At 46.9% G+C, this 22228-nt stretch overlaps 1 protein-coding gene across 5 annotated transcripts; it reads right to left on the bottom strand.

Annotated features, from left to right (window-relative positions):
• Nucleotides 1-2078: 2078 nt before the first annotated feature.
• On the bottom strand, nt 2079-22192 carry Tmem39b (transmembrane protein 39B). Of its 5 annotated transcripts, none has more exons than XM_040756542.1 (9): nt 22060-22192; nt 18832-18958; nt 18126-18345; nt 17206-17289; nt 16738-16892; nt 9402-9741; nt 7167-7354; nt 4110-4230; nt 2079-2522 (listed from the first exon to the last, which is right to left on the bottom strand). In XM_040756542.1, exons 1-9 carry the CDS (start codon nt 22061-22063, stop codon nt 2280-2282), a joined length of 1482 nt encoding a protein of 493 aa, XP_040612476.1. In that variant the 5' UTR covers nt 22064-22192; the 3' UTR covers nt 2079-2279. The 5 variants fall into 5 exon arrangements, with proteins under 5 accessions (XP_040612476.1, XP_005079553.1, XP_040612477.1 ...); XM_005079496.4 differs by having other exon boundaries at nt 9402-9738; XM_040756543.1 differs by lacking the exons at nt 18832-18958; nt 22060-22192 and adding an exon at nt 17404-17486 and having other exon boundaries at nt 18126-18260.
• Nucleotides 22193-22228: the final 36 nt, after the last annotated feature.

Here is a 22228-nt window from a genome sequence, read left to right as displayed (position 1 = left end):
TTGAGAGAACCTTTTCCCCAAGCAGACTCCTATCTTCTCTGTGTCTGTATATGTAGTTCTCTCAGCTTGGGAAGCAATACATCCTTCGCCTTGTTTGACCATGTGATAAACCTTCCAAGATCTATTACCACTTCTCCCGAGAAGTCAGTCTTCAGGTCCTCTGCTCCTACAGCTGTACCCTGCTTTCTTTAGCATTTCCCAGTGATTTGCTCCCACGGTATATTCACATCTCCTATCATCTTAGGAAAGGAAGAGATCTTCCTCATCCTTGTTATCCCAACTTTAGGCACAGTGCCTGATAAACAGAGGCACCAAAACTGTCAAGTCCCTGTCCCCTCCACCACAGCTCATCTGCACACCCTGGGCCGAAAGCAGAGGTTAAGGTGAATGCATCCCTTTTCCCTGGAGCACTCTAAGTATGCCTGGAGGAGCCAGACCCTTCACCCAGCTGTGTTTCCATTCTAGGACACAATCTGTTCCCAGTAACATCTTCCCTCAGCCAGCATCTGACCTTTCCAGAGACCTTTCGCATTTTTCCTTTTCATGTGACAGGACACATTCTGCTCGTGCTCTCCCAACACAACAGACCTTTCAAACCTCCTATCCTGTGCTCTCACCGGGATGCTTTCCTCCTCAAGCCCACCTAGTGGCCAGTGCAATCATTACAGCCTCCCTGCAGTGCTGCTTTCTCAGGAAATAATCCCCCTCTCCCACCCCGAGACAAGGTCTCACTGTGTAGCCCTGGTTGTCCTGGAACTGGCTGTGTAGACCAGGCTGACCTCAAACTCTAGCTCCCGAGTGCTGGGGTTAATGGTGTGCGCCACTACACCTGGCCTAAATACAAATTTTAAAATTACATTGATTGGAAACCAGATAGAGGCAGAGGCAGGTGCATCTCTATGAGTTCGAAGCCAGCCTGGTCTACAGAGCTAGTTCTAGGACAGCCTCCAAAAGTACACAGAGAAACCCTGTCTCGGATTGAGCTGGAGAGTTGGCTCAGCACTTGCTGTTCCTGCAAGGACTTGGGTTTGATTACCAGCAAACATTTGGTGGCTCCCAAACCATCTGTTCTCAGGGGCTTCAGTGCCCTCTTCTAACCTCCAAGGGCACTAGGCACACATGAGCATATACACACATACATACATATAGGCAAATCATTCATATACAAAAAATAAATCTAAAAATAAGTAAACATTACATTTGATGTGTAAGTAGAGGATAGACACAGCTTATGGGGTCATTTCTCTCCTCCCATCAGGGCCCAGGGATTGAACTCTGGTTTTCAGGGTTGGTGCAAACTGCCTTGACCCCAGCCTTCTTACCAGCATTCCCTCCCCACTGTGAAGCAGTGTCCTGGCTGGCACCTCGCACAAAACAGGGTTGCAGTGACTGCATGCTGGGAGAAACAAGATCTATTCTACTAGGACAACAGTGTCACCACCTTTCAGAGGATTTATTTTTTAATATTTCATTAGTTTATTTTTATTTTATATGCACATTTGTCTGTGGGAGGATGTCCCCTGTAACTAGAGTTGTGAGCTGCCCTGTGGATGCTAGGAATTGAACTCGGATCCTATGGAAGAACAGCTAGTACTCTTTTTTTGTTTGTTTTTTTTCGAGGCAGGGTTTCTCTGTATTGTTTTGGAGGCTGTCCTGGAACTCGGTAGACCAGGCTGGTCTCGAACTCACAGGGATTCACCTGCCTCTGTCTCCCAAGTGCTGGGATTAAAGGCATGCAACACCAACACCCGGCCAGCTAGTACTCTTAACCACCAAGCCATCTCTCCATTCCGAGAGGATTTTTATACCCAGCTAACCATTCCATAGCCTTGTTACCATGGCAAGTCACTAGAGCTGTACGTTTCAGTTCAGCACACATGTCCCTAGGATTGTCAAAATGAGGATGACAAGGCCTGGAGAAGTACACACAGAAGCATTTGTACACAGCTGGCCTTAGGCTAGCATTAGCAATCACAGCTACCTTGGCTTCTGGGATTTAGAGAAGCCATGAGGAGCATCCCAGCTTGGAAGCCCACACCTCTGACTCCACAAATAAAGAACCACAGGACACAGGCTTGTTGGGAGTATAAAAATAAGACCTTTTTCTTCTTATCACATCAATTATCAAAGAAAAAAACATACGTAACAAAAATACAAAGCTCTGGTGGATTTTTTTGGGTTTTTTGTTTTTTGCCCCTCCCCCAACACAACCCCGACAGCCCTTGGCCAGGAGGCCCTTGGGTGAAGCCTGGATGCTGTCTCAAGGATCACCCTGGAGCTCAGGAGAACCGGTGGTCCAGGTCTCTCTGGGGACTGGCTGAGTATGAGTAGGCTTTGCCCAATACCAGGCGGTCTCGTAGCAGCTTGAAGAAGGCATAGTAGTTGCTGAAGAGGATGAGGGCCAGTGAAATTGTCTGGTGCCACTTTTCCGAGGACATTAAGGAGTACAGCTGGTAGACAATGACAGCGCCCTCCAGCAGCAGGAGGATGTTAAGGATCCTCAGGGGGTTGCTGAAAAAGAACTACCCAGGGGAGGGTAGGCAGAGGCTAGAAGAGTCTTAGCACACTGTAAAGGGACAAGCTCTTGGGGGCCCGCGTGTATTTGGGTGGGGGAAGACTGTGTAAGATCAGGGGTGAACTCTCTCACCTATCTGTCTTTGCTTATAGTGTTCAACTAACTCCACATAAGCTGCTAAAGATATTTCTGGTATTTGTTATCAGGCTGGCCTTGAACTCACAGAGATCACCGTAACTCTGCCTCCTGAGTGCTAGGGATTAGAGGCGTGGGCCACTACCCCCCCTGTTCCACTCAACTTTTTTATGTCAGCCTCTGCAGTATTGTTGGGCCTAAACAAATCAGAATCTCCACCCCCCCCCTTTTTTTTTACAGTGCTAGGGACTGATACAGGCTTTATATGTACAACAAACTTTAGCTCAGCAAATTCAGCATGGAAAGCCAGAAAGCCATTTATTTATTTTTAGATGCTGGGCATCAAATGTATGGCAAGTCTGAGTACATACTATAGTACTTAACTGCTTCCTCTGTAGCATTTCTACCACTGGAAGCATAGGTATGGCAACACTCTCAGTCTTACAACATGTCTTGAAGGAAAATTGAATGCAGAACTCAAAACATTTTCCACTAAATTCAAGAGCACCAATGCCTATAGATCTCAATCTGCAAGGAAAAGAACCTCAAACTTGTAGTGGAGTTGGGGGAGCTGCAGACATAGGATGCTGGGCTTTGAGTCTACAAGCAGGTTTCCTCTCTCTCGGTGAAATAAAGATAACTGCTGGCTGGGCAGTGGTGGAGCACCCCTTTAATCCCAGCATGCAGGAGGCAAAGTCAGGCAGATCTCTGAGTTCGAGGTCAGCCTGGTCTACAGAGTGAGTGTCAGGACAGGCTCCAAAGTTACAGAGAAACCCTGTCTCAAAAAACAAAAAACAAACAAACAAACAAAAAAAGAAAGATAACTGCCCAGATTAACAATCTCCCAAACTGTGATCCTTAGTGCCCTGGCTCCACAGGCTCCCCCAGCTCCATCAGAGGTTATTAGGAAGTAAGCAAATTCTAGCTCCTTAAGATAGAACAGTACCATGGAGTCTCTGTTGGAAAAGGGATTGGAGGCCAGCAGCCTTGCTGAGTCAGGCCAAGCAAGCCTTTTCCCTGTGCTGACTCAGGCCATTTGCATGAGTTCCCAAGTTCCTCAGTAAGGCACCCTTGAGTAAGTTAAAAATGTATGGGACACAGCATGGATTCATCAGTATTATTTCCACTGCTAAGATCTCTCTGCCTCCATCTGTCAGTCTGTCCCTCCCTCTCCCTCTCTCTTAGTTCTAGGATTAAAGGCATGAGCTATAGGACCGGCAGGTCCTTTCTTTTATTGTACCAGCATCTCTCCCTCTATCTATCCAGTGCTCTGAAAGATCCGCAAGCAAAAGAGCTGTGGTTATGCTCATCTGTGTGGACATTCTTGGACTGCATGTGTGCACTGTCCTCTGGGTTTTGGAAATAGTGAGAACAGCCATTTTCATCCTGCTAGGCCCACCCACTCCCTGCCTTGAAGATCAGGCCCCACCCATCCTCGTGCCCAGAAAAGAACACTCACGTGGAACCGGAAGTGGGAGACATCGGAGGGGATGGCCACATTGTAGTGGCCCACTGCTTTGTAGACATTCTTGCTGTGCTTCACCAGCACACCCTGTGGCCACATGCATTCTTCTGTCCACCTAGAGGCACAGTCCAAGTGTACATTTTGTCCCCAGCTCATCCACGAAAACGGGAACTAGAGGACTGGGCACAGAGTGGCAACTAGGCTCTACTTCCATTTCTATCACTGACTCCTCTAGGTCTCGGCTGCCTCCTCTATAAAGTGGGGTAACAACCACAATCGATTCATTGTACTGAGACGTCCAGGGGTGAGGGAAGAAAAACCCTTTCCTTTCTGTTTGCCTCACTTGTGACCTCCTATGGGTTCACCATGCAGCTACCTCGGTGGACCAGGGATAAATGTGAGTGCTCTGCTTAAAATGTGTCGGAGGGTTTGCAGCCTCTCATAGATGTGGCACGGCTTTGTGAGGTCCTACATGGCATCCCTTGACTTCCACTGCACTACTTACTTTTCACCCTTGCATAAGTCACTCCCTCCAAACAGACAGACCTCCCTTCCCATGCCTTGTCCTGAAAGGCCCTTTCTAATCTTTCAAAACCTAAGGTCCTCCAGAAAGCCTTTCTCGTACTCTTTACAGAGTTGAGTATCTTCTATTCCTTTTTTTCCTCTTCTTTTTATTCTCACAGTGCCTTATTTTTTTAATTAATTTATTTTTTACATTCCCAGTTTCCCCCCCTCCTCTTCTTCCACTACCCCCACCTCCTATCTGCTCCTTGGAGATCTTCTATTATCCCTTGAAGCTCTTGCTACATTCCCCAGTGTTTGTCATTTGTATCCTGGTTTGTAACATTCCTTTAAGAAGTAGACAGCATCTACTTCATGCTGTGTCCTCAGAGAATGTCAAAAAACTCGAGAAGCCAAATGAAAGCAGGGAGTTTCCTTCCAATGTCCAATGAGATTCCAGGGGCCTCAATGGTCCTGGATTATAGCTATCAGGAACTCTCATGTAACCTATATTCCTGCCTTATTGATTCATTCACTTAAAAACACACCGCCACAAGATAATACACTGAATGAAGGAAGCTGGCCACAGGAGTGACTACTTAGGCCAAGGCGGTAGTAGTGCATGCCTTTACTCCAGCATTTGGGAGGCAGAGGCAAGCAGATTTCTGAGTCTGAGGTCAGCCTTGTCTATATATTGAGTTCCAAAAAAGCCAGGGCTACAGAGAAAACCCTGTCTCAAAACCAAAAATAAACAAAACAAAACAAACTCAAGTTATTGTAGAATTTGTAGTTTGTATGATATATTTCACTCTATGTAAATTTTACCTTAAAAAAAAAAGATAGGTCTATAGCAATGGCTCAGCAGTTAAGAGCACTGGTTAAATTCCCAGCACCCATGTGGTGGTTCACAACCATCTGTAATTTCAGTTCCAGGGAATCTGACACCCTCTTCTGACCTCTGTGGTCACCAGGAATGCAGGCAAAACACTAATATCCCCAAATTAAAAGAAACACTGTAATAGGAGAGGAAACAGTCAAGAGCCATGGTTTCTAGAGGCTTTTAGCCCTGGAATGAGAGGCAGGAGACAAGGGAACAGAAGGTGGCACCTGTAGGAGTACGGTGTAGGCACTGAGAGTCCTGAGGAGAGGAGCACCTGGGTCTTCTAGGCCGTCAGGAGAGGGGAGGACTGAAAGAACATTGCAAGCAAAAGGCACAACATGGGGACAGGCTGGATGTGGAAGGGGGTGAAGCATGTGAGAGCCCAGAGGTTTGGTCTGGCTGGAAGCAAGGTGTGTTAGGATGTAGGGGAAAAAACGAAGGGTTCCTCGGCCCCAGCCAATCAGCCTGGAAGCGGTGCAAGGGGTCTTGATCTTAGTCAAGCACCTGAGTGAGATACAGGTAAGCAGCATGCTTTCTTTATTTCTCTTTTAGTTGCTTTTTCAACACAGTGTTTCTCTGTATAGTTCTGGTTGTCCTGAACTCACTCTGTAGACCATGCTGGCCTTGAAGTCGGAGGCTGCCTTGGCCTCCCAGGTGCTGGGATTAAAGGTGTGAGCCATTACATCCAGCTGTATTCTCCTACTCCCTCCTCCTCTCTAGCATAGCAGAAGCAAGCCCTCTTGTGATTAGTTGAGTAAGGTCGCTTCTCTCTGAACCTCCTAAACCCAGCAGGCAAAGGATCCTGGTTGACAGGAGCATTAATACAAGGCACTGGCCTCTCTCTGTGCTTTCACTCTAGTTGCCTCCAGCTACAAAGCTGTCCTAGATGCCTCCTCCTGGCTGGCTTCAGGCTCAGGTATGAGCCCCTTCGATGAGAAATGGCTAAAGGTTAGCTCAGCATCCCAGGGCTCCTGTGCAGGGAGACATGAACTTCTGCTCTGGGAACAGTGTTAGTCTGCAGCTAGGTCTTTTGCTCACTCATCATAACTAATTTTTATGTGGTCGTCTTCCTCCATCAGTCTGTGAATTTGTTAAAGATTTCATCTGTTGTTTCACACCTATAGCTCTCCCTCCCTGGATAGGGTTTACCACGAGCTAACAGAGAACCACATTTTTGTCTTGACTGTGATTTTGAAAAGAACACACAGCTCCCCTCGCTTACAGGTCAAAGATGAAGCTCCCGTGGCTGACACAGAGTCCCAGGCCAGGGACGGTGTAGGCAGAAGTGAATGACGACTAAAGAAGCAGGCAATGTAACGGTGGAGGGGTAAGTGAGCAGGTGACAGGAGTGAAAAATAACTGCTTGCCAGAGCAGTAAGTCAGTCAGTCAGTGAGTGAGTGGGCAAATGGGACAGGAAATGAGAAAGTCAGTAGGTCCGTGCATTATCTCCTGTGCCCCTCCCATGTCCAGTACACCTGCAAGCTCTCCAAGGACAAAGAACAGGTTTATCTAGGACCCCACAATACTCTAGATACAAGTCCTAATATATAAGATGAGCTTCGTAACTATTTGCTGGCCAACTGAATGAGTTAATGAGAAGATAGCAAGGGACTCCATACCCTGACCAGGGGAGCTGGGGTGTTGGGCGGAGCAGGGTGGGGCAACTCACGGGTGCTGCAGCACGTTGGAGCAAAGAGCTGGGTCCACCTTTTGCCAGCAGCCCAGATGGGCAGCAGCCTTGTGCAGCAGGTCACAATAGCTGGCAGGAAGCAGGTGCTGCATGAGGATCACAGAGGTGCTGATGGACACCAGCAGGAAGAGCTCGCAGGACCAACGCTTGTCATAGTAATGTGTATTCTGGGGAGAGCAGGAGGTGGGTCAGGCTCAGGATATCCATAAAGGCCTCATTCCCTCTCCCTTCCCTAATTCTACCTACAAGCCAGGGCAGTAACATGGAGGTTTCAGAATGGCCTGAATTCAGCAATGACAAACCTCAGAAGGGTAGCTTTGAGCCTACCTCTACCAGTCCATTTCCTAGGATGGAATACTGCTCTACTGCCACCTACTCGGGCTTAGAGCTCAGGGATCCAAAGGAGTGGATCAATCTTGGCTCTGCTGCAGATTAACTATAACTCTGTGACTTCTAACAAATAATTTAACCTATCTATGCTTTCCTTTCTTCATTAGTTAAATGAGGGTAACAGGAACCACCAACAACCCAGGCATTAGCGATTTTATACATATCAAAGTTCTCTGCAGAGTCTTCTCAACATCCAATTATTAAAATATTATTTCAATAGTTCACAGCACCGGCTCCTGCTCTTCCAGAGGACCTGGGTTCAATTCCTAGCACCAACATGGTGACTCATAACTATCTCTAACTCCAGTTCCAGGGACTCTATTACCCTCTTCTGGTCTCTGAGGGCACCAGGAATGTAAGTGATGCATAGACCTACACATGTGTAGGCAGTATCTGCAGACACCAGCTTTCAACCTCCCATCTTTTTGTTTTTTTGAGGGGGGGCTCCAGACAGGGTTTCTCTACGTAAACCTGGCTGTCCTTGAACTAGCTCTGCAGACCAAGTGGACATTCCCCCTGCCACTGCCTCCACAATGCTGGGATTAAAGGTGTGTATGTGCCATCACCACCCGGCTTCAACCTCCCATCTTTATTCAAGTTTACCCTGTGGACAGAGAGCTGATTCAGGAGTACTGACAACATGAGTTCAATCTCCAGGACTCAGATTGTGAAAGGGGAGAACCAACTCCCACAAGCTGCTCATTGACTTACACACACACACACACACACACACACACACACACACACACACACACACACACACACAGAAATGTAAGAAAGGGCACACTGGAGCAAGGTTTCAAGTCTATTACAGCTGAGGAGGTGCCTTCCCAGAAGCTGATAAGAGACAGCACTTTTGAGGTCACTCATCTAATAATTCCTGGTTTCTTTCTTTCAAGATTTATTTATGTATATGAATAATCTGCCAGCATGTATGTACATATACCACATGCAGCAGTAACTGCAGAGGTCAGAAAGGGGTGGCAGAACCCCTGGAACTGAAGTTACAATTATGAGGCACTTGGGAGGCAGAAACAGATGGATCTCTGTGAGTTCGAGGCCAGCCTGGTCTACAGAGCTAGTTCCAGGACAACCAGGGCTGTTACGCAGAGAAACCCTGTTTCAAAAAACAAGCAAACAAACAAAAATAACAATTGTGAGGCACCATGTGGGCACTGGGAATCGAACCCAGGTCCTCTATAGGAGCAGCAGTAGTCTTAAACTCCTGAGCCATCTCTCCTGCCCTACCTCCTCCTTTCTTTATTCAGTGGCAAAACAGGACACTCCCAGACCTGTGCCAAAGCAGCCAAGATTCTTCCACTAATCATGAGTTCCTGACAGATCACTAGGAACCCTCATTTTCTTTATTCTAGACCTCCAGAGGAGAAATTCAATCAAAAGTGGCAGAGATGAGGCTGGGAAGATGATTTAGTTGGTAAAGTGCTTGGTGCACAAGCAAGAGGACCCGAGTTCTAGTCCTCAGAACCTATGTAAAAAAGCTGGGTATGGTGGCTCGGCATCTGCATATCCAGCACTGGGAGAGCAGAGACAGGAGTATCTCTGGGTCTACCCAAATCATCAAGCTCCAGAATCAATAACAGAGGTCTCAAGAAATAAGAGAGAACAGCTGAGGAAGACATCCAATTACAGTCTCTGGCTTCCACCTATATGGTACGCACACATGCACAAACATACTCTTGAATGTGCATATACACGCACACCCCTAGAAAACAAAGAACAATAACTCCAGGAGAATTACTTATACACACAGGAGGGCTGGGGGGAGAGAGCAGCAAGCCACTGTGCTTGTTTTGAGCTATGTACCTTGACAAACCAAACAGGCACAAAGGCCACATAATAGGCACTCAGCATGGAGCTGACAAGAACTTCCTTCATGCGCCAGTTGAAGTCCATTTTGAGAAACTCTACTTCATTGCGGATGAGGCTGGGTGACAAGCAGCAGGCATGGGTGGGCATGGCTTCCGGGCCATACAGCTGTCGAGTATGCTGCTTCCAAGTCTCCCGCAGTGTCAGCAAGTAGTCCCGACTCCTTGCCAGACCACTGACTGCTTCTCGGGGCCCCATGGAAGCCACATGGCTGAGGAGGTTTGTCTTGCGAAGATCATAGTTCAGCTGCAGGAACGGAATGTACATCCCAAACCTGCTGTGGAAGACAGTGGTGAGGCCAGTCTTATCCAAAGGTCAGGATCCTAACCCTGAGTTTGAGGTCATCCTGATCTACAGATTGAGTGCCAGGACAGCCAGGACCATGACCAGAGACTTTGTCTCAAAGAACAAAAACAAAGAAACAAAAAAGTGTAAGAAAGACATGGTGGCATGTGCCAGTAATCTCAGAGCCTGGGATGCTGAGGCAAGAAGACCATGGGTTCCAGGCTAGCCTGAGCTATATAGAAGACCATGGGTTCCAGGCTAGCCTGAGCTATACATCAAGGCCTACTCAAACAAAGAAAATGTAACACAATGCCACAAAATAGATCTAGGTTGCAAAAAATGGGCCCATATGTAAGAGAATGTTCTTCACTTTGCAGGGGGGAAATGTACAGGAACAAATACTTATCCTGTATCTATTATGTGCCAGGTGCTGAAATGGACACTTCAACTAAGCAGCACCCAAGCGGGGATAGGAAGAATTAGTCAAGGGTTATTGGAATGTGTGGCTGGGACTATGAGGACAAACTATACAGGACCCATAATCAGAAAGAGTACAACTGCAGTTTTAACTAGCCACAGGCTAAAATTATTTTGGAGATAGGGTGTTACTATGTAACCCAGGCTTAGCTTCATCCTTAACTTGCTATGTAGACTAGGCAATTCTCCAAATTAAGATCCTCCTGCCTTTACATCCTCAGTGCTGGGATTACAGGCATTTGCCACTAAGCTGGAAGAAATGTTACATTCTTGATGATGTGTGCTATACACACAAGCCTAAGCCTATCACAGTTGTTGGTTGTTTCTGTCCTGAACATGTATGTTTTTCCCCTTTGGCATGCATCTTTTAAACAATAGTTATCAACTTTATTTGAATTGGCAACTTTTATATAACATTTACATTGTATTATGTATTAAAGGTAATCTAGATAATGAGTTATACAAGAAGATGTATGTAACTGTCTGTCAAACAGGACTTGAGCATCTTAGATTTTAACATCTGTAGGATGTCCTGGGTAGAATCCTATAGTTCTAGTAGGACTTAATAACAAAAACCAGGGATCAGGTAACGGAATATATGCTAAAAGATCAGAGAAGTAAAAGATCCAGCCACTAGAGAAACTTCTTACCTCTTCTGAATCCTCAAACCCAGTGATCCTGTCTCTAGGAATCCTCAGACTGAATGCCCTGAGCTCCTGTCTCCTCCCCCTTATATTCTTCTCTCCACCCAGTCATATCACTCCTGTCTCCATCTTCCTAGTGCTGCAATCAAAGGTGTGAGCTCTGTTTCTCTTTGAGACTGGATCCAGTGTAGTCCAGAGTAGTCTTGAACTCACAGAGATCATTTGCCTCTGTCTCCCGGATGCTGGATTAAAGGTGTGTGCCACCACTGCCTGGCCTCTATGGCTAACTAGTGGTTTAGCTCCACACTCTGATCTTCAGGCAAGATTTATTTGTTAGATCACAAACAAAATATTACCAGTAAGATGGCTGAGCAAATAAAGGTACTTGTCACCAAGACTGACAACCTGACTTTGATACCGCATGGGTGGAGGAGAAAACCAACTCCTGTAAATGTCTTTTGATCCCCACACGTTCCCCATGGAATGCACAAACATGCACTTTCACAAATAAACATAATTTCTAAAAAAGTTAAGGGCAAGGTGTGGAGGTGCATGCCTTTGATCCCAGCACTCAGGAGACAAAGGTGGATCTCAGATCTCAGTGGGTTCCAGGCCAACCTGGTTGATAAGATGAGTTCCAGGACAGCTAGGCCTGTTAAACAGAGAAACCACACAACACCACAACACACACACATCATACACACACACACATACACACACACACACACACACACACACACACACACACACACACGAATACTCAGAAATCAATAAAGAAGTATCAGAGATGAAAAACATGATTTCCAGGGACGGGGAGATCTCAAACTGCTGTAAGACAAATTAGGAAATCTCTCTAGAGACAAAATCAGAAGCAAGGAGGCAGATATAAAAGGAAAAACATCAGAGAAAAATATAAGAGAAACGGATGTTTAAACCATGAGATTTGCTATCTAACAGATACAAGTTCCAGAGAAAACAGAAAAAAGCAAAAAAGAAAATTTCCCAGAACTGAAGAACTACGGAGTACTGACACATGAATAATGAAAATTCTACATCAGACACTCTTAGAAAAAAGTTATCTACAGGGAACCTGGAATCAAACAGGCATCAGACGTCTCACAAGCTACACTGTATACTAGAGGCAAGGGAACAACAGCTTCAAAATCCTGAGAAAATATGAATCTCAACTTGGAAATCTGTATTTAGTCAAACCATCAATCAAGAATTGGGGTAGAGAGAGCTGGAGCGATAGCTCTGAAAAACAGAAAAACAAAACAAAAAAACAGTGCTTACTGCTCTTGTAGAGGACCAGGTTCAGGTTCAGTTCTCAGCACCTAAGTGGGAGCTCACAGCCACCAATGCATTCAGCCCCAGGAGATCTAATGCCCTCTTCTGACCTCTTTTTTTTTGGGGGGGGGTTGAGACAGGGTTTCTCTGTGGCTTTGGAGGCTGTCCTGGAACTAGCTCTTGTAGACCAGGCTGGTCTCCAACTCACAGAGATCCACCTGCCTTTGGCTCCCAAGTACTGGGATTAAAGGTGTGCGCCACCACTGCTCAGCCCTCTGCACACTCTTGCACACATAAATTAATAGGCTCACACATATACATATAAATAAAAGAAGAAAACAAAACAAAAAGGATTAAAAAAAGATAAAGGTAAAATAAAGACATTTTGAACATGCAAAGACTTTGTAAAATATACACACTCCCAAACAGGGCAATTACCTGACAATGTATTTAGCAAAACAAGGGAGAAACCCAAGAAGTCATGGGATCCGAGAAAGCATGCCAAGCTAGAAGGGCAGCAAGGGATGTCTACAGAGCAGCCTCTTCCTTCTGGAGCAGGAAGATGGAGGTACTAAGGTGGGATATCTCTGAGGGGGAAGGGAATGGACTCCAGGTAACAAACGTTTGATGGGCTAGATAAATATGAGGACATGATCATGGGTCATCTTTTCTTTTGTCAACAAGAAGAAAGGTAATTACAAACTCCATTTAAGGATGTTATTATTTAAATATGAAGCACACTAAAATATGGCATGAGTTTAAGAAACAGAATTTGAGAGAAATCATTTGACTCTGACACTAGACCATAGCCTAGAAACTAAAACAATAAGTGGTATTTTGTATTCTTATTAAGGCTATACTACTTAGTAGTGCTTAATTTTTCTTTCTTTCTTTTTTTTTTTTTTTTTTTGAGACAGGGTATCTCTTAGTTTTTGGAGACTGTCCTAGAACTCTCTTTGAAGACCAGACTGGCCTCCAACTCACAGAGATCCGCCTGCCTCTGCCTCTCGAGTGCTGGGATTAAAGGCCTGCGCCACCATCACCCGGCCAGTAGTGCTTAATTTTTATAACTAGCTTCAGGAAAGGATGGAAAGCTGAAATGTGGCTATATAAGAGAATGTGAATATCAACCTTGACAAGGTAAGTAACTACAGTTGCCAGGGAAGTGAGAGGAAGAAAAAGGAAAAAAATAGGCGATGGGTAGAATCCTAATAGTTTTTCTTTACTTTTTTTTTTCGTTTTTTTAGGAGATAGGGTTTCTCTGTATTGTTTTGGAGGCTGTCGGGCCAGCCCAGCCTCAAACGCACAGAGATCCGCCTGCCTCTGCCTCCCGAGTGCTGGGATTAAATGCATGCACCACCACCGCCCAGCTTTCTTTAAAAAGATTATATGCATATGGTTATGTGTGTATGTGCATATGTGCATGTATGACTGCAGATACTCCCAGAGTCCAGAAAAGTGAGTTGTGTCCCCATGAGCTGGAGTCACATACACGAGTGCTGGGAACTTAAACTCCTGTCCTCAGGAAGAGGAATCTATACTGTTAACCACTGAGCCACCTCTCCAGCTCCAAAGGGGTCACAGTATTCTGATTCAAAACACTATTGTTGATGACTAAAAGCTCTGTAGACCAGGATGGCCTCAAACTCACAGAGATCCGCCTGCCTCAGGCTCCCGAGTGCTGGGACTAAAGGAGTGCGCAACCAACGCCCGGCTGAGATGGAAATCAGTTTTACACATACTAGACTAGAGTTGTACCACAGAGCAATATATGCACACACACATATATATGTAAAAAAACAATAATATACATTATTGGTTTTTTTTTTTCTCGAGGCAGTGTTTCTCTGTGGCATTGGAGGCTGTCCTGGAACTTGCTCTTGTAGACCAGGCTAGTCTCAAACTCACAGAGATCCATCTGCCTCTGGCTCCCCAGTGCTGGGATTAAAGGTGTGCACCACCACCGCCTTGCTTATTGTTTTTTAGTGATAAGAGTTTCTCTGTGTAGCCCTGACTGTCCTGGAACTCACTCAGGCTGGCCTCAGAGATCTGCCTACCTCTGCCTCCTGAGTGCTACAATTACAGGTGTGTGCCACCACCACCTGACTGCAAATATATTAGTGACAAAGATAACCAACTGGAGGGAAAAAAGCTCTCAAATACTGGGAACATCAGAAAAGTGGGGAGATGAGAGGGTGAGCTACATCTATCTACCATTGTAGAGAATCAGTGTGTATGTGCTTGCATGTTGTATGTGGTGTGCTTATATATGTATATCCAGGGTATATAAAAAACCGGAAACAAATAGGCACTGCTGTTCCCATCCCAGCAGGAGTTAGCCCACCCAGAGACTGCCAGCGCCCAAGTCCCATTCTCCACCCACGGGACAGGCAAGACAAATGGATGGCACTAGAAGAAACCATCCTGAGTGAGGTAATCCAGTCACAAAAAGAGAAACATGGTATATACTCACTTGTATATGGATTTTAGACAATCTATGGAGCCTTGGGTAGTATTTATCCCTGGCATACAAATGGACTTTGACTGCCCATCCCACAATGAGGGATGCTATCTCAGCCTGGACTCTTGGGGGAGGGCCTAGGCCCTGCTCTGAATGAAATGATAGACTCTGGAGATACTCCATAGAGGGCCTCACCCTCCCTGGGAATCAGAGTAGAGATTGGCAGGGGGGCCGAGGGGCCTGGTGGAGGGGGCAGGGAAGGAGGGGAGGAGAGGGAGCTAGGATTGACATGTGAAATAAGCTTGTTTCTAATTTAAGTAAATTAATAAATAAATAAAACAAAACAAACAGGAAAGTGACTGCTGAACTTGCCAAAATAAGGTGGACAGTCCTTCAGGGTTCCTGCTTCATTGAAAAGTCTGCCAGAATAGGGTTTGGGCCCATGTGCAGATGGCCACCTCCCCGGTGTTTCTGTTCTCACTCACCTGCCTGTTGTTAGGGTGCTGTTCTCATCCTACATCCTTGTGTGGCTGCATCTGTCTGTGTACAGGGATCCCACACTCTCTAGGAGCCCTCAGAGATTGCCAAGATCTTGGTCCAATAAATTAATGAATTTTTATGAGTTAAAAAAAAAAAAAGTCTGCCAGATACTATGGGCATATAGGCTAAGATGGATGCCCCAACATTACAGAAGAACTCTGGGTAACTATTATCTCTGTCATTTCTAGAGTTTTGGAAGTTGCTACAGAGTGAGTTCCAGGACAGCCTCCAAAACAATACAGAGAAACCCTGTCTCGAAAAACAAAAACAAAAATTAAAATCTTCCTTTTTATTTAGATAGAAAAGAGGAGATGACATGGAATGTCCTTCTGTACGCTGCAAATATGCATTGCTCTTATTGGTTGATGAATAAAGCTGTTTTAGCCAAAGGCCAGGAAAAATATAGGTGGGCGGGACCCCAAAGGTGCTGAGAGAAGGAAGGAGGGCACACAACACAGGCACATGACACAACTGGGACACACCATGTAGCCTCATGGTAAAATACAGAATATTAGAAATGGGTTAATTTATAGGTAGAGGTAGCCATTGGCTAAACAATTATATTTAATATATTAGCCTCTGAGTGATTATTTCATAAGTGGTTCCAGGGACCTGCCGGGGAGGAACGCATAAAAGCTCCCAACCACACAGGAGCATGTTCTTAGTCCTGCAGGCTAAGGAAGTAGAGGACCGAGCTCCAACGCTTCCCAAGAGTCAGAGCTGGCCCATTCCCAGGAAGCAACTGTGTTTTATTTGGTTGGTTTTTTGGTGTTGTGTTGTTTTGTTTTTCGAGACAGGGTTTCTCTGTGTGGCCCTGACTATCTGGGAACTAGCTTTGTAGACCAGGCTGGCCTCAAATTCACTGAGACCCGCCTGCCTCTGCCTCCTGAATGCTGGGATTAAAGGTGTGCACCACCACGGTCTGCTAGGAAGAAACTGTTAATGCCCCGGTAGCCAGAAGACTTTGATTCTGGACTGGAAAGGGCTGTTCTGGGTTCTCTCCATCTTGAACAATTGAGTTTCTGGTGGGGCAGGCAAGGGAGCTAAGCAGACACTGAGACAACCATACATGTGCATATGCAGACACATATACACACAGGCATGTTTCACACACAGACACTCATAGAGACATGTAACAAAACATTGAAAAGCATCAAGAGATTTCAAAAACATTGAGGGAGAAGGAAAGAAGGTGAAGGGGGAGGAGGAAGGGAACTCAAAAACAAACAAACAAACAAACAAACACATAAGCCAGAGACCAAGGAAAGGGAGCCAAAGAGACAAACAAAGCCCACGCATCCCCATTAGCAAATGTTCCCTTGGGCATTCAATAGATCTGAATCCCATTTCAACCTCCCATTATAAAGATGGAGTAGCTTACACCACTTCAATTTCTTCTGCAGAAAAAAATGCTAATCACCCTGACCTCAGGAGATGTTACCAGTCATTGTGAGAAGTTGTGGTTGCTGCCTGCCTGTGACTATTCCAGATACGGTGGGAGGCCTGATAACCCAGCCATACAAAGCACAGATTCGAGCATCGGTGTTAGGCACTGAGGGCTGAGGTGACGGGTACTCACGGATAGCAGAGGAACAGGAGGTTCAGGAAGGAGTAGGTCCTGAAGAGGTGGATGAGGGACCGGCACAGACTCCAGCCTGTTGCCGTGAGAACGGTGAAGCGGGTGAGGAACAGCAGGATGGAGCGAAAGAGGGAGACCTTCCCCCTCTGTGAAGCCTGGGTCGGGTGAGATACAACAGGATGGGGTCTTGGATGGAGGCCACAGGAGCTATGCCCAAATCCCACCAGCCATGGCCGATAATCCCACCCAGGGAAAGGTGCACAGCAGGCTGGGAAGAGCCTGGTAAGGACGGGCTTTCTGATGCCCAGTGAGTTGGGAGAGTCAATGGACACCATTACTGTTCTCCAAATAAGTCCACAAGGAACTCAAAGGAAAAGCCTTAGGGTTAAGGGTTGGGCATTGTCTTTTTGGCATCCCAGGGGAAGGGGGAGTCCCAAAGTCCCTGGCAAGTCTCTAGGACCCAATCACCTCCTTCACGATGGACCCAATGAAGCGGCGGCCCAGAACAATGGTGGTCACCATCAACAAGTTGAAGTCGATCAGGTGGAAGTTCTGTCAGGGGCAGAGGCCTGGGAGTCACACGGGCCCTCTCCATACACAAGCCTTTCTTATGCCCATTACCCCACTGCCCAGTCCTTTCCACAGAGACTGTCCCCATTCTCTGACCTTCATTGGCCTCCAGCTGACTCAGGCCAGGAAATTACCTAGAGGAGTAGAACAGGACCCAGAGAAGGGAAGGGGGACAGTCCCTGGGGATAAGAGAGTGGTGTGTGAGCACTCTTGCTCTAACACCCATGTCCCTGAGCCTCCTGTTCTGTCCAGCGTTCACCCCTGGAACATTCATACATTCCCATGACTCATCTCTCAGACAGGCCTTAGGATCCAGTCTGTGTCAGATTCAACTCTGCTAGCCTTACAATGCCTAGTACAGTCCTAAGCACACCACAAAATAGTTAAGAACCGGCAGTTCTGTTCCCTCTACATCCATCACACCCAGTATGGAGCCAGATATATAGTGGGGACATAGTGGTGCTTGGTATACAGTAGGTATGTAGTGATGCTTGGTAAGCTATACTAAATTTAAACCAAGCAACTCTCATTCTCTCTCTCTCTCTTCTCTCTCTCTCTCTCTCTCTTCTCTCTCTCTCTCTCTCCTCTCTCTCTCTCCTCTCTCTCTCTCCTCTCTCTCTCTCTCTCTCCTCTCTCTCTCCTCTCTCTCTCTCTCTCTCTCTCTCCCCTCTCTCTCTCCCCTCTCTCTCCCCTCTCCCCTCTCTCTCTCCTCTCTCCCCTCTCCCCTCTCTCTCCTCTCCCCTCTCCCCTCTCCCCTCTCTCTCTCTCTCTCTCTCTCTCTCTCTCTCTCTCTCTCTCTCTCCTGATTAAGCACCTACCAGGGAGGTGTGGGAGGGTGGGTGTGAGGGTGGATACCACCAAACTGTCTTATAGATGTTGATGTAGTGCACGAACAAGGCTATAAGCTGGCAGAAGAAGAGCTGGAGCTCAAACAGAATGCTGGCCTGGACTGGCAGCTCCGGGATCTTGCAGTGCTGCAGAGGCACAACTGTCTGGGTGGCCAGTGGAGGGCTGGAGAGGCCCGTCCCAGAGCTGGTCCTGGAAAATAATAATGTCAGGAGCTAACTGAGAACCTGACCGGGAAAAGCTTCCAGAAGGAGCACATGGCTGTGGATTCCATCAGCTCACAGGGATGGAATCCTCCTTAGCTTGCTTGGTAGACAAAAGGAGCATGAGAAAAGAGCCTTTCCTCCTGATTTTTATTCAGGTCCTCCACACTTCCCAGGAGGGAATTATTGGACTTGTTTTACAGATTAGGAAGAGGAGGTCCAGAGGCGGATGCAACCTGTGCAAGCCATCAACAAATGAGAACTAGAACCCAACTGGCCCCAAGGGCTGTGGTTTGCTCTACCCAATCTCATGGCACCACTCCAAGTGAACATCCTCAGAGCCTGCTCTGGTTTATGCAGCTGCTCAGTTCCCTCTAACTGCACCTGGCATGTAGGAGAGTACATCCTAACATCCAGTAAGCCACACTGGCATCCACACTGCCATAGGAAGGAATGAGGCATAGAGGTAGCTTACCTGGTTCGAGAACGAACACTGGTCACAGATGCACTGGAAGTATGGCCTCCACCAGAGGCCCCTGAGGATCCTGGCTCACAGAGTGGATTTCGACAGTAAGACGTCCTGTTGGGACCTCTTCGTCCTCCTGTAGGGCACACATCAAGCATGACAGCAACACTATCTTGGTTAACTGGTATTTCATTTTCTTCCTTCCTTCCATTGGATTTTGGAGACAGGGTTTCTTTATGTAATAAGCCTGTCTTTCCTGGAACTTGCTATGTTAAGGAGGCTAGCCTTGAGCTCTTGTGTTTCATTTTTTATTCAAACCTCACAGGAGCCTATAAAGAAGATCCTGTCTACACTTCATCACCTGCTATCCTGTCTTGTGTTCCCACCCCACCTTGTGCTCTAGCTGCCATGACCCTCCTCTCCCAAGTAAGTCACCCCTTGTGTTTTCTGTACCTTCTGTCTGGAGAGCTCTTTCTGCCTGCCCCTTTTTTCTTCTTCTTCTAGTGGAGATTTTCCATTTTTATTTTACTTGATATTACCATGCTGTGTGTCTGAGAGAGAGTTCATACCACATTGTGCACATGGAGGTAAGAAGTAACTTTTTTTTTTAATTAATTTTTTGCTGGGTGGTGGTGTCGCACACCTTTAATTCCAGCACTCAGGAGGCAGAGGCAGGTGGATCTCTGTGAGTTCGAGGCCAGCCTGGTCTACAGAGTGAGTTCCAGCAAAGCCTCTAAAGCCACAGAGAAACCCTGTCTCGAAAAACCAAAAATAAATATAATGATAAGTGATCTGTGTTCATGCACACCAGAAGGATTGTTGTGATGGTTACAGATGGCTGTGAGCCACCACGTGGTTGCTGGGAACTGAACTCAAGATCTCTGGAAGAGCAGCTAGTACTCTTCACCACTGAACCATCTCTCCGGACTCCAGAAGTAACTTTTAGGAGCAGGGTTCCAGGGATTGAACTTAAGTCAGCAGGTCTGCACAGTTCTCTACCTTGTTGTTCTTGGTACTTTTTTTTTGTTTGTTTTTATTTTTCGAGACAGGGGTTCTCTGTATTGTTTTGGAGACTGTCCTGGAACTCACTCTGTAGACCAGGCTGGCCTCAAACTCACAGAGATCCGCCTGCCTCTGGCTCCCGAGTGCTGGGACTAAAGGTGTGCGCCACCAACGCCCGGTGTTCTTGGTACTTTTAAAAACCGGACCACAGAGCTAGGATTACAAACTCATGTCACCATACTCAACTTCTTCTTTTTTGTTGTTAGTTTTTCAAGGCACGATTTCTTTATGTAGCCCTGGCTACCCTGGAACTCACTCTGTAGACCAGGCTGACCTCAAACTCAGAGATTCACCTGTCTCTGCCTCCCAAATCCTGGGATCAAAAGTGCTAGCCACCACTGCCCAACCAGTGTCTTTTTTGATTGTGCTCCATGTTGTTTACCAAGACAGGGTCTCCTGCTAAACTCAGAGCTCATCATTTCACTAACCAGTTTGCCCCAGGGATCCATTGCCTCCCGACTGCTGGGATTGATTACAGGTGGGTTGCCACACCTGCCCAGCCAACTTTAGATAGTGTTGGGGAACCAACTGTGGTTCTCAGGCTAGTGTAGCAAGCATTTCATAAATGGAACACCCTCCTTAGCCCCTGACTGCCAGTTTCCATTACTGTCTTTCTTATCTCTACTTTTTTCCACCATTCACTCTCTGAAATTGTCTTTTTTAAAAACATGTTTTAAAATTTTATTTTATGTGTATAAATGTTTTGCCTGCATGTATGTATGTGCACCACATGTGTGCCCAGTGGGTGCAGAAGTCAGATGAGGGCTTCAGATTCCTGGAGCTGGAACTAGGGATCGTTATGAGTCACAATGTGGGTACTAGGAATTGAACCTAGGTTCCTTGCAAAGAGCAACAAACAGAAATTAAAGCTAGGCCCTTGGCAAGAGTAAAACAAATACTCTTAACTGCTGAGCAATCTCTTCTGAAATTATCTTGTTAGCATGATTACTGTCTCTCCCACTGAAATGGAAGGTCAATTAATTTTTTTAAAAAGCAACTCGCTATGTAGCACAGGGTAGTCTCAAACTCACAACCCACCTGCCTCAGCCTCCCAAGTGGTAGGATTACAGGCGTGTGTTACCAGATACTATACCTCTTTGTCACTGCATTCCCTTTACTCCAGCTCACTGGGTTATATATTGATAAGTGAATAGGACCAGTAAGGTAGTATTTTCAGATTACTAAACTGAGTTTACGGATGCAAGAGACAGTAAGTAGGAGGCCCTGAGTCACGAGCTTCTCACCTCTGGTATTTGCTGCATTTCATCTGATATGGATCTCCAGAAACATACAATCTAGTCAGCTTTGAGACAAGTTTTTTTTCTCCAGGGCTTTGAGATCTAACTCAATGCCTTGCTTAACAACAGGATCGCCTCTGAGAACAGTGTTTGTGAATCCAAAACTTAAGATTTTACAAAGTCCAAGATGCCAGGCTGAGCATCCTGCACATAGCTTCCAAACCCTTAGTTGAAGTTGTAACTTGTTCATCTTCCTCAGGGCAACACGGTAGCCTCCATTCATACAGTGTGTCCAGGCTTCCCTAGCTCTGAGGGTTTTCTGACAGGTCTTCAAAATGTGAATGTCCAAAGCTCTGTCCTTGCCAAGCCCCCAGACAGGAAGCTTTGTTCATACACTGTTATATTTGGCTTGGAAAACCCCACAGCCCAGGAACTCTGCCCACGCCCACTCTCTTTTAAAGCTCTGCACCCACATAGAGCCCTCAGTTCAGAAACTCCGACCACACACAACTGTCACCCCCCAAACAGTAAAAACTCTCTAGGACTAGAAGCTTGGCTCAGAATGGGCTCCCTTGGGGGGGGTGTCTCCCTCCTGTCCCACCGCCCTTATTGTTAAGCCCTTATAGTCCAGAAGGTTCTCGGCCACACAGGCGCCCACAGGCCAAGAGCCAGCCCCACCCTGCCCCCATTTCCAGTCGGGAGAAGCGTGTGACCCCATCCCCAAGACGGAAGCCCAAGCCCCTCCGGGCCTTCTATGTTTTGGAAGCTCCACCCACCACGCAGTGGACCGCCCCCTCAGGACCGGAGGGGCGGGGTCCCGCCTGCGCCTGGTCCCTTCCCTTCCCCCTCCCCGCGGCTCCGGTCCGCGTGGGGCGACGGTTAGGAGCCGAGCCGCCCCTATCCCGCGGCTCCGATGAGCCCAGCCAGCTCTGCTCACCCATCTCCTTCCCCCGGAGCTCTCCGCTCGCCGCCGCAGCTCCTGCGGGCAATATGTCGGAGGCGACGGCGGCCGGGAGAGGACTAACCGCCGCAGCCCAGACCGGGTATCAGCCGCGCGCTCCCGCCAGCTGCTCAATTTGCATACTAGGCGGGCTAGTAACCGGGAG

The sequence above is a fragment of the Mesocricetus auratus genome, unplaced genomic scaffold (assembly GCF_017639785.1).
Source record: "Mesocricetus auratus isolate SY011 unplaced genomic scaffold, BCM_Maur_2.0 Super-Scaffold_100014, whole genome shotgun sequence".
Taxonomy (NCBI): Eukaryota; Metazoa; Chordata; class Mammalia; order Rodentia; family Cricetidae; genus Mesocricetus; species Mesocricetus auratus.
The sequence above is the reverse complement of the archived record's forward strand: the minus strand, read 5'-3'. Positions and strand labels throughout refer to the sequence as shown.

Coding starts and splice junctions, on each gene's coding strand:
- Tmem39b (XM_040756542.1), bottom strand. Junction 18,346..18,831: donor AGTGTTCGTTCTCGAACCAG/GTAAGCTACCTC, acceptor ATTATTTTCCAG/GACCAGCTCTGGGACGGGCC. Junction 9,742..16,737: donor CTCCTGTTCCTCTGCTATCC/GTGAGTACCCGT, acceptor TGTCTTCCACAG/CAGGTTTGGGATGTACATTC.